Below are 12,052 nucleotides of genomic sequence, written 5' to 3'. Positions count from 1 at the left end.
AATAAAATCTTTAGTTCATTATATATTCAATTTATATGTGATTGATTTTTTAATAGAATAATAAATTAAATATCATTATGGATAATTAATTCTTTTCTAATTAATATTGTTATATTTAAATTACACCACATATATAATTATTCCTTCTTTTTTATTTAAATGTTAACGATTCTAATTATTTAATACATAATTTTTTTTAAAATATTGTCTATATTAGAATGATTAGAATTATTAATTCACATAAATATAAAAAAGAATCATAATAATTATTAAAATATATGTTTTAGTCAGGATTTAATCATTAAAAGTATATACTAAAAACTTATTTTATATATTTGTGTGAAAATAATTAATCATTAATGAGAATAGATATTTAATTACTAAAATTATGTGTTAATATAAAAAAGATATGAATTATAATTATTAAAAAAATTATTGATAATAATCACTACAAGAAATTACTGGAATAGCGACCGATTTAGCAACCGATTCTGGAGGTCACTAAAACCTTGGTCGCTAATTAGAAAATAGCGACCAACTTCGGTCGCTTAATTTTCTAACAAGGCTACCAAACCTTTACCAAAGAGTATCGGTCGCTAACATAATCGGTCGCTAAATGGTGACCAAATTTTCCGTTGCTAAATCGGTCGCTGAGTAAATCAGTCGCTAAATGGTGACCAACTTTTCGGTCACTAAATCAGTCGCCAATGCCTGATTTAAAAATCTAAAATCGATCGCTAAATTGGTCACTAATTCCTGAACTAAATATAAATTGGTCACTAAATCGGTCGTTGTTCCTAATTTTATAATTATAAATTTTTACTAATTTCACATTTACCACTATTAAAACTTAATTTTTATAAATAATTATATTTCCACAAAATTTAAAAAGAATCAAGCATAGATTAATTTTTCAAATAAATACCAAACCATTAACAATGTCTACATAGAATATAGAATTTAAAATATTGAAAATTCTTAAATATATCAAATTTTATGATCCACAATCTAGACTAAAACAAGGTAAAAATAATTCATGAACAATATAACTATGCTCTCTATTTAATATCTACTTAGACCAAGCAACTGTATCTATCTCAACTTGTACACTCTGGTATAATTAGAGCCTCTTTCAAAGGCACCACGTCAAAAATTGGTATGCTTTTTTGCTTTCCTCCCTCATTCTCTCTAATAAATCAATGGCTGCAAGAAGGAAATATTCATAATAGAGTTAATACAGTTCGAATGCAAATTAACAACAAATTCAGCACACAACATTCTTACACATGCTGCTCTTTTTTTTTTATTTGATTTTTTTCCATATATATTTGTAATTTAATAAATCTAATCTATGATGAAAAATTAATGACTTTAAATACTATGCATTTTACTTTCTAAAGTGCAACCAGCAATTTAAAATTAAAGATCCAAATCCAATATTCTAATACCAACAGGGCATAACAATTACTTTGATCATACTTTAAAGTAATCAAGCTAGAGTGCCTTTATTACCCTATGATCCCAAGAAGGCCAATTTTGAAAAGTATGGAGAAACCGAGTGGAGGAACCACTCTTGATCTGCAAACAGAAATGAACAAAACATGAAGATAGATATATTATATCATGTTGATGTGAGAGCATAATAATTAACCATATGATCAATTTGGAACAAGAACAATTTAATAAGTTCTAACCTTTTGGAGATGAAAGGTGCAGGAATAAGAACAATAGTAGCAATAGCATAAGCATATGCAACAAACACATGGTTGCTCATGCCTTTATTGGTGGCTGCTTTGAACAAAGTGAGTAACCCCATATCATTGCACTCTATGCCAATAAGCAACAAGATTGGAAGCAGATTCTTGCAGAAGGGAAATCTTCTTGCCATATTTATTATGTATCTCTTTATGACTTTGATTTCCTCTGATTTTTAGTCTCCGAATGAAGAGCACAGCAAAAACGTTCAGTTGATCAGTGAGAACAACCATCATGTTGTCAAATATTTGAATCAACCTTCTTTAGGAAAACAAGACAACTGATCATCACGTTGTCAAATATTTCTCTTTTATTCTTAAACAACCATTTTCAGGAGGACATGCTTATAGTACAAGATGAAATATTTGGCCCTGTGATGTCACTAATGAAATTCAAGTAAGTTACACAAGTTACTGCTTTATGTTTTCTTTGTACACTATTACTATTACAATAATGGATGGAAAATTGAAACAGGACTATTGAAGAGGCAATTATGAGGGCTAATAACACCAAGTATGGGCTAGCAGCAGGAATTGTGACAAAGAATTTGGATATTGCAAACACAGTGTCCAGGTCCATTCGTGCAGGCATTGTTTGGATCAACTGCTATTTCATATTTAGGAGTGACATTCCTTATGGAGGGTATAAGCATAGTGGATTTGGAAGAGAATATGAAATGCAAGCACTCCACCAGTACCTGCAACAGAAATCTGTTGTAACTCCAATTTACAACTCTCTTTGGCTTTGAATTCAATGTCTCCTCTATTAAATAAAATGGATCAGATGAAACTTTTTGAAGCTATGTATACCTTTCCTAACACATAAAATTCCCACTTTATGAAACTTATTGTTCCATCTTTGGTCTCGTGGTGGCTCACTAAATGCATGTCTTCATTAATTCAACTGTTAGTACTTGAATTATATTAGTTTATTACAATGTTATTCTTAGGAAAACAAACAATTTAGTTAATGAAATTTTCATATGCAAATTAATGTAATCTCCAAATTTTAAAATCAAAATTATCTTCTAACCTGGAGAGAGTTTCCTATTTACTTCAGTGAAAGTTTTTAAGAAGTCAATGTTGCTACTCTTTATTTTTGAAATGTCAATCCCTAGTTTATGTAAAAACTTATTCCAATAATTAATCATAGTTACATAGAAACTGAATCAAATTCCAAATAAGCAGACTGATCTGCAAATCTATAATCACAAGGTTATGCATTACGGTTGGCTCATCAAGAAAGATCATATATGCAAAAATGAATAAGGTAGAAATCATTTACAATTTATTATTTTGTTTAGATAAGGAAGCAAGAAATCAATAACACTATTTGTCACACTTTAAAAGCTAAAGAAAATCAAAAACATCAATAAAATTCACACTTTGCTTGTCAAATTACACAGTACGAGAACAAGAAGCAAACTTACAAAATAGGGATTGGCTTAATAACTCCATAGAATAACTCAACAACCCCAGTTGATCCTCCCCAAACCTTCACCATACACAAGAATAAGGCCAACAAAATCATAAATTAAAGCTTCAATAAAATACTAAGTATAAAGTTTGCGTATTTTTGGTGTAGCAAAAGAGAAGGGTGAACCTGCATGTTGACGGATCCTTTGAGAGTAAGGCGAACTCCATAGTGGAAAATTGAAGACTGCGTTTTGATGATGATTTTGCCTTCCAGTGCTTCCTAAAGTCAAATTTCCAATCAATAATCGATTAAGAACATCTGTGAGAGAGAGAGAGAGAGGGGACAGAGAAAGCATATAAAAAAACAAGTTAATCTCCCAAAATCAACAGTTATAAGTTTGGAAACTCTAAATTAATATTAGTGATGACTAAACATTATTAATATAATTAATATAAAATTATTAATTTGATCTTCATATTATAGTTACTAATTAATAATTTTGTTATACAAAATTTGCTGTTGGGCCAAATAGCAAGCCCAATATTCAGTATTGGTTATCCAAATGTTAAATGATGTGGCTGAATTGCTACTTTACTTATTGGGCCAAATTTCAATAATTACCATTAGCCCAAAACATTTTTTGGTTTGAAACCAACTTGCTTGATCCGAAACCAAAGAGAGATGGAAGAAAGCTTTGCATGCTTAGTTCGGTCACTCACTTCTTCTCAATTGATGTATTCCAAATTTAATTCAACTAACATTAAATGCATCGGATCCATGAGAGAGAAATGGCAATTGATTTGATTGCTGCCAGTGTTCTGAAAACCGAACCAGACCAGCCGGTTCAACCGGATTAATCGGGAACCGGTCATTTAGTCAGTTCGGTTGGAGTATAAAACCGTTCAGCAAAAAATCGGGCTAAGAACCGGTCGAATCGACGGTTAACCGGTGAACTGTCGGAACCGGCCGGGTTTTTTCAGGGTTACCGGTTTATATATATATATAAAACCTAACCCACCAGATACCCAACCTAGCCCACCCCCACCCCCACCCCTCCCCCTTCTCTCCCTCTCTGAGAAACCCTAAACCCAGCCGCGATCCCTCTTCCACCGTCGCACTCTTCTCACCCCACCCCACCCCTCCCCTCCCCTCCCCTTTCTCTCCGTCTCTGAAAAATCCTAAACCCAGCCACCATCACTATCCCACCGTCGCACTGTTCTCATCGTTCTTCTCCCTGTCGCCGTCAGTCGGTCGTCGTCTGTTCGGATCGTTACTCTTCTTGTCGCCGTCGGCCGCTCATCGTCTCTTCGGAGACCTCTCTCTGTCGCTCTCTTCAAGGTCAACCTCTATTACCGTCACTTTCACTTCTCCTCGACGTTGAGTCTGAGCTGTTGGCATCGCCGTCGCGAAGGACTGCTCCATCATCGTCGCTGCTCGATTTTTTGGTGTCCGTCTCTCTCTTGGAGTTTTCTCTCTGTTTGAGGGTCAGAGCTCAACGTCCTTTCTCACTGCATTGTTTATTATTGATGCTGAAATTTTTTTATTCTGAGTTGATTCTGCTGATTTGTCTGCTTTGTTGATTCTGGTTGCTGGATTTGAGTTATTGATGGTGTTTTGTTGATTATGGGTTGCTGGATTTGAGGGAAAATATTGTTTATATTGGAATCTGATTTTCTATTCATGATTTTTTCCTGAGGTTATTGTTTGTTGAGGAACCCGCGCTTCTCGATGGAACTTGGGTGTTGCTGTAAGTCTGAGCTGAATTTTATTCAACTATGCTTTTTTCCTAAAACTGAATTGTTGCACCACTCACTTATCAATATTGTGTCAATTGATCAGATCTTTGAGGCTGATGGATCAAGCAGCCATGTGGAACTCACTTATTTGAGGAATTATGCATCCATCATATGAGATTACCCCCACTTCTTTCCTAATTAGCTACTCACATGCAGAACATCAAATATTTATGGCCTCTAGTGACATCACAAGGCATGCACATTTCATATGATTATACAAAATTCAGAATTTGACCTGGGTGCAAGTTGGAACATCAATCATTGGTCTAATTCTAATAATAGCTGACCTTGTTCTCTCTAACCCTTTCTTGATCCTCTTCACATTATTCAACATGTTTGTTAATGCATATTTAGTTATGAATAATTGCAGCTCAAGTGAACTATGCTTCTTGTTGAGTAATAAAACTTTGATTTTGATTTTGATTGATATGATTGTTGAATGTTGTTGTGTAAATGAAAGCAATTTGGGTCATGCCTTGGAGAAATGGTTGTTTTTTTGTTATGAATTTTGGATAATTTATGAAGTAAAATTGTGAAATTTTAAATTTTATTAAGTTAAAAATTATTGAATTTATATATTCAAAATTATATATAGGTTTTTTAATAATTTTATTTAATATTTAATTAAACCGGTTGAACCCCAGTCGAACCAGTGAACCATTAAACCAGTGACCTCACCGGTTTATTGACCGGTCCGGTTCTCGTAACCTTGATTGCTGCCTTAATGGTACACGCTACTCAGCAAAAGAGAAGAAACAAACTTAATTAATTTCATTCTCTTTCCTAATTCAAAGCTTTTCACATTTCTATCTCTTCTCTCTCAACCCTCTTCTTCATTCGGTCACTTCACAGAGAAAGCATGGAAGCTTTTGCAAGCTATCAGAGTAATGAAGAAGAAGATAGAAGCAAGCTAAAGACCATTGTAATGATGGCAAGAAAAAGAAAATAAAAAGTATGCTGTAGCTGAGATCTTCACCAAAAAGGGATAAGATTTGGTGAAGTAAGCTCATGCTCTCCATACCAAAAATAGAAGAAGATGATCTCGGTCAGAGGAAGAAGATCTCAGAGGCATGGCTCGTCTTTGCTTTGTGTTCACCTATCACAGAAGGTAGCTAAGGAGGCTACATGAAGGAGGAAGCAAAAGTAGAGCAGGAGGAGCTGTCATGCATCAAAAACGCATCAAGGGCTAGGGATCCTTCTTGGAGTGCAAGTCAATATGGATGGCACAGATTGGTGAAGATTGGTGCAAAAGGAAAATACAGAGGTAATTGCATGTTGGGTTTTACATTCAGTTTTCTCTCCTCTCTCTCTCTCTGGCCGAACCGGTTCTGGTTTGAAGAAGAAGAAGTTTAGCTTGGTCCAACAGTTTCAATCGTGGAGGCTTCCCCTTCTATAAATAAGGGAGAACAGCCAGGGCTTGAAGCAAGGAAAAGAGTGAAAGCACAGTGTTTCTATAGCTACCTAAGCTAACAGAAGTTCTTCTCCTTCAATGTTTTCTGTTTTGTAATTTTTTGTTTAATTTTGTCTGTCTTGAGTCTCATGGAAAAAGGCAAACAGTGAAGTTTGTAAGAAAAAGCCATAGAGCGAAAAAACGCAGAGTGCACAAAATTAAAAGAAAAATCCATAGATGTCCTTAGAGGTCCTTTGTACATCTGTGTTGTGTTTCATGATACTGTGGGAATTCCCTTACAAGTTGGGTTAGCACTTAGCAATTGAAAGCTTGGCAGTGACCAAGTCAAGTTCAGGATTGGGGATTAGATTCTGGACTTGTCCCGGATAGGAAGGGTAGTTCCTAAGGAGAATTGGTGTTTGTAATCAAAGATGATTATAGTGAAATTCCATTATTGTTGTGATGGAGACTGGATGTAGGCTACATTGCACTTAGCAGCTGAATTAGGATATATCTTGGTGTGATTCTCTCTCTCTTCTACTCCATTTCTATTTCTGCTGCATAGGAGACAAAACTGAAAATTATCTCCTGACTGGTCATGAGACAAATCAAAAAAGTCTCTTGACTAGGCACGAGACAAAAACAAGAAATATCTCCTCAAGTGTTCTAAAGGACAGAAAAAGTTACTAAGTGAAAAAGGGGCTAAGATTCAACCACCCTTTCTCTTAGCCACCGATAAACCATCAATTGGTATCAGAGCTTGGTCTCAAAGAGATCAAGCTTTGCAGCTTGGAGAAAAGATCCAGATGGCAAAAAACAGTGGCTCAAACCTGGTGTCTTACAACCTGACAGAAGGACAGTCAAGCAACAAACCTCCTCTTTTCAATGGAAAAACTATACCTATTGGAAGGAAAGAATGAAGATCTTTGTACAAGCAGTGGACTACAGACTTTGGAAGATTATCTTGGAGGGTCCTCAATTTCCAACCACCACAAGTGCTGAAGGAGTGATCTCTCTTAAACCAGAAGCAAGCTGGACCAAAGAAGACAGAAAGAAGGTGGAGCTCAATGCCAAAGCTGTCAACTTGCTCAACTGCGCTATCAGCTTCGAGGAATACCGACGGGTATCACGATGCACAACGGCAAAGGAAATATGGGACAAACTTCAAATCACTCATGAAGGAACCACCTTAGTAAAGAAAACCAGGATAGACATGTTGAACAGAGAATATGAGATGTTCGCAATGAAGGAAGGAGAATCAATAGATGAAATGTTTGAAAGATTCAACATTATCAAATTTGGCTTGGATGCTATGGGAATTACGTATCCTTATTCTGTGCTTGTGAGGAGAGTTCTAAGATGTCTTACTAAAGTGTGGGAAACAAAAGCATTAATCATATCTGAGAGTAGTGGTCTAGATTCCATGACATATGATGACTTGAGAGGAAACTTACTTCCTTTCGAAAACACTTATTTGAAAAAGGATTCAAAAAAGAAAGAAATTGCTTTTACATCTGTTACTAACCCCCTGGATGATGAATCCAGTGATAATTCCTTTGAAAATGAATTTGCGTTGTTTGCCAAAAAATTCAGGAAAAATTGTGAAGTTCAAGGAGAGAAACAAGGGAAGCAGCTCTAGGAAACAAAGGAAAGATCTCAGCAAGGTGATATGTTACAACTGCAAAGAAACTGGGCATTTCAAATCAGATTGCCCTAAGTTGAAGAAAGAGGAGAAGCCAAAGAAGGGAAAGAAGAAAGGTCTGATGGCCTCTTGGGAGGACCTGGAAAACGATTCAGAAGATGATGAAGAATCTGAAACCAAGTCTCAACCATGTCTTATGGCAGACCACGTTGAACAGGTAGTCATTCATAACCCTGACACTGAAGCTCTTCATCTTATGATAGACCACCTTTCTGAAAAAATTAAATGCTTCTTGCTTGATAACCAAGAACTTGAACAACAAATCACCATTCTTAGAGCAGAAAATGGTTTTCTCAAAGATAAATTAAGGGAGGCTGAAGCTGCTGTTGAACTTGTTGAAGAAAACAAGCAGATGAAAGCCCAACTTAAAAGCTATGAAAGTGATCATTCTGTTATTGCATATGTAGACTGTTTTAAAAGAAATGAAGAGTTGCTTAAAAAGGTCAATAAGCTTAAAGAAGACTTTGCCAAGTTCACTCAAAGTTCTGAAAATCTAAATCAAATCTTGGCTAGTCAAAAACCTCTTTATGATAAAGCTGGTTTGGGCTTCTTCAAATCTGTTGAGAAACCTTATTTTGAAAATATTGCTTCATCTTCTAATGATACAAGGTTTCAAAATCCAACAAGCTTTAACAAAACAGCAACTCCAAGATTTTGTAGACTATGGTAACCGAAATGGTCACTTTCCCATTCAATGCTTCTTTGGTGAAAGAATGATTGGTGACAAAGTTTACAAAGTTATTTTTTATTATAATGGATTGGGACATAGGAGATGGTTTAACGTGAAAGGATCCAAGAAGATTTGGATACCTAAGGTCACTTGAGCTTATTTTGTAGGTATGTCTAGCATCCAAGCGGAAAAATAATATGTGATACATGGACAGCGGATGCTCTAGGCATATGACCTGAAAGACAACCTTCTTCATAAATCTTGATGAGTATGATGGAGGGTTTGTTACTTTCGGTGATGATGGAAAAGAAAAAATAGTGGCCATTGGAAAAGTTGGTAAAAGTTTCTCATCTTGTATAAATGATATTCTTCTTGTAAATGGTTTGAAACACAATTTACTTAGTGTAAGCCAATTGTGTGATCTAGGATATGAAGTTATTTTTAGAAAGTTTGTGTGCTTAGTTATTTGTGAAAAATCTGGGGATATTTTGTTTGAACCTAAGAGGTGCAATAATGTGTATGGATTGACTCTTGAGGACTTGAAAGATAAAAAAGTGACATGTTTTACTTCTCTTGAATCTGAAAAATGGCTATGGCATAGAAAATTGGGTCATGCTAGCATTTACCAAATTTCTAAGCTAGTCAAGAAAAATTTGGTTAGAGGAATTCCAAATATCAAATTCGATAAGGATCTTACTTGTGATGCTTGCCAAGTAGGCAAACAAGTAAAATCCTCCTTTAAACATAAAGATGGAATTTCAACCAAAAGGCCATTAGAGATGTTACACATTGATCTTTGTGGTCCAACAAGAACTCAAAGTTTAGGAGGTAAACACTATGGTCTAGTGGTGGTGGATGATTACTCTAGATTCGGTTGGGTACTTTTTCTTGCTCATAAAAATGATGCTTTCCATGCTTTCTCAACCCTTTACAAAAAAATTCAGAATGAAAATGATTTAAAAATTTCCCATTTGAGAAATGATCACAGAAAAGAATTTGAAAACCAAGACTTTGAAAAATTCTGTGATGATTTTGGAATTGCTCATAACTTTTCATGCCCTAGAACCCCTCAACAAAATGGGGTGGTTGAGAGAAGGAATAGAAGCCTTCAAGAGATGACTAGGGCCATGCTATGTGAAAATGAGATTCCAAAATTTCTATGGGCTGAAGCTGTAAATACAGCTTGTTACATTTTGAATAGGACCATTATTAGAAAAAGGGTTGAAGAAAACTCCTTATGAGCTATGGAAAGGAACCCCTCCTAATCTTAAGTATTTCCATATTTTTGGATGCAAATGCTTTGTACTTAACAATAAAGAAAACCTTGGTAAATTTGATCCAAAATCCTATGAGGGGATGTTTGTTGGATACTCCACCACTAGCAAGGCCTATAGAATTTACCTCAAAGAACATAGGACTATAGAGGAATCCATACATGTTTCTTTTTGTGATTCTAACTTAATTCCCAATGCTGTGATAGAAGATGATACAGATTATGAAGATGCTATCAACAAGGAAACCAGTGAAGAAAATCCCAAGTCTGCTCAAAATGAAGAATCTGTCAGTCCATTTTGTCTCCTGATCCATCAAGAGAATCTAAAACAGAACAACCCACTGAAACTCATCAAAGCTCAACATCACTCCAGATGCCAAGAGAATGGAATTCTATGAGGGGTTACCCTCATGACTTTATCATTGGTGATCCCTCTCAAGGTGTAACAACAAGATCCTCAACCAAAAAGCAATCCGAACCAAGCAATTTTGCCCACTTGTCACAAATGGAGCCCAACAATGTAAAACAAGCTCTTGAAGATCCATCATGGGTCAAAGCCATACAAGAATAGCTTGCTCAATTTGACAAGAATGAGGTTTGGACACTAGTACTTCATCCGGATGGTAAGAAAGTAACGAGTACTAAGTGGGTTTTCAAAAATAAATTAGGTGAGGATGGAAAAGTTGTTCGTAACAAGGCTATATTAGTGGTCCAAGGTTATGATCAAGAAGAGGGTATAGATTTTGATGAGTCTTTTGCTCCGGTAGCAAGAATGGAAGCAATTAGGTTACTTCTTGCCTATGCTGCCCATAAGGGTTTTAAAATGTATCAAATGGATGTCAAATGTGCTTTCCTTAATGGCTTTATTGATAGAGAAGTATTTGTGGCACAACTCCCCGGTTTTGAAGATAAAGAATTTCCAAACCATATTTTCAAACTCTCAAAGGCTCTTTGTGGCCTTAGACAAGCTCCAAGAGCTTGGTATGAAAGGCTTAGTACCTTCTTGTTGGAAAATCAATTTCAAAGGGGTACCACCAACACTACTTTATTTATTAAAGTATCTAATGATGATATTCTCCTAGTTCAAGTTTATGTGGATGACATTGTGTTTGGATCGGCCAATGAATTCTTGTGTGAAGAGTTTGGAAAACTCATGATTAGTGAGTTTGAAATGAGTTTAATAGGAGAGCTAACATTCTTTCTTGGCCTCCAAATTAAACAAACTCCTAGTGATACTTTCATTCACCAAGGAAAGTACGCAAAAGAACTAATCAAGAAATTTGGCCTAGAAAATTCCAAACCAATGGGAACAGCAATGCATCCAAACACTAAACTTGAAAAGGATGATGATGGCAAAGATGTGGATGAAACACGATATAGAGGAATGATAGGATCTCTTATGTACCTTACCTCCTCTAGACCGGGTATTGTTCAAAGTGTGGGTGTATGTTCAAGATTTCAATCTCACCCAAAAGAATCCCATCTTTCGGCTATTAAACGCATCATTAGATACATTAAGGGAACTAGTGATTATGGCTTATGGTATCCAAAATCTGATGATTTTTGTGCAGTGGGATTTTGTGATGCAGACTATGCGGGAGATAGGGTGGATAGAAGGAGCACATCCGGCATGTGTTGCTTTCTTGGAAGCTCACTCAACATGTGGTCAAGCAAAAAACAAGCCACAGTAGCTCTATCCACAGCCGAAACTGAATATATTTCTGCATCTGCATGTTGTTCACAACTAATTTGGTTAAAAACTCAGTTGGAAGATTACAAATTAAAAATCAATAGTATACCCTTATTTTGTGATAATATGAGTGCTATAAACATTTCTAAGAACCCTGTTCTGCACTCAAGAACTAAGCACATTGAAATCAAATATCATTTTATTAGAGAACATGTGCAAAAGGGTACTATTGATATTCAATTTGTAAAATCTGAAGACCAACTTACTGACATTTTTACAAAACCCCTATGTGAAGACAGATTCTGCACTTTAAAAAACAGTTTGGGAATGATAGAATTAAGTTCTGTTGAAAATTTGTGA

General features: G+C 35.5%; 2 protein-coding genes and 1 pseudogene across 6 annotated transcripts; 2 read left to right on the top strand and 1 right to left on the bottom strand.

Moving 5' to 3' along the window:
• Window positions 1–901: 901 nt before the first annotated feature.
• On the bottom strand, window positions 902–3,562 carry LOC107610151 (WAT1-related protein At3g28050). Of its 5 annotated transcripts, XM_088493808.1 has the most exons (6): window positions 3,358–3,562; window positions 3,185–3,249; window positions 2,565–2,658; window positions 1,695–2,452; window positions 1,513–1,578; window positions 902–1,203 (listed from the first exon to the last, which is right to left on the bottom strand). In XM_088493808.1, exons 4-6 carry the CDS (start codon window positions 1,886–1,888, stop codon window positions 1,197–1,199), a joined length of 267 nt encoding a protein of 88 aa, XP_088349934.1. In that variant the 5' UTR covers window positions 1,889–2,452; window positions 2,565–2,658; window positions 3,185–3,249; window positions 3,358–3,562; the 3' UTR covers window positions 902–1,196. The 5 variants fall into 5 exon arrangements, with proteins under 5 accessions (XP_088349934.1, XP_088349933.1, XP_088349932.1 ...); XM_088493807.1 differs by lacking the exon at window positions 2,565–2,658 and having other exon boundaries at window positions 1,695–2,465; XM_088493806.1 differs by lacking the exon at window positions 2,565–2,658.
• LOC148550740 (aldehyde dehydrogenase 1-like) lies at window positions 2,096–2,503 on the top strand. The gene is made up of 2 exons (XM_088493810.1): window positions 2,096–2,151; window positions 2,230–2,503. Exons 1-2 carry the CDS (start codon window positions 2,096–2,098, stop codon window positions 2,501–2,503), a joined length of 330 nt encoding a protein of 109 aa, XP_088349936.1.
• A 7,755-nt stretch (window positions 3,563–11,317) lies between the features above and the next one.
• Window positions 11,318–12,052, top strand: LOC148550739 (secreted RxLR effector protein 161 pseudogene; annotated as a pseudogene).

Source organism: Arachis ipaensis, chromosome B7 (genome assembly GCF_059453495.1).
Source record: "Arachis ipaensis isolate K30076 ecotype BB chromosome B7, ASM5945349v1, whole genome shotgun sequence".
Classification (NCBI taxonomy): Eukaryota; Viridiplantae; Streptophyta; class Magnoliopsida; order Fabales; family Fabaceae; genus Arachis; species Arachis ipaensis.
This window is presented reverse-complemented; position numbering and strand designations above follow the sequence as displayed.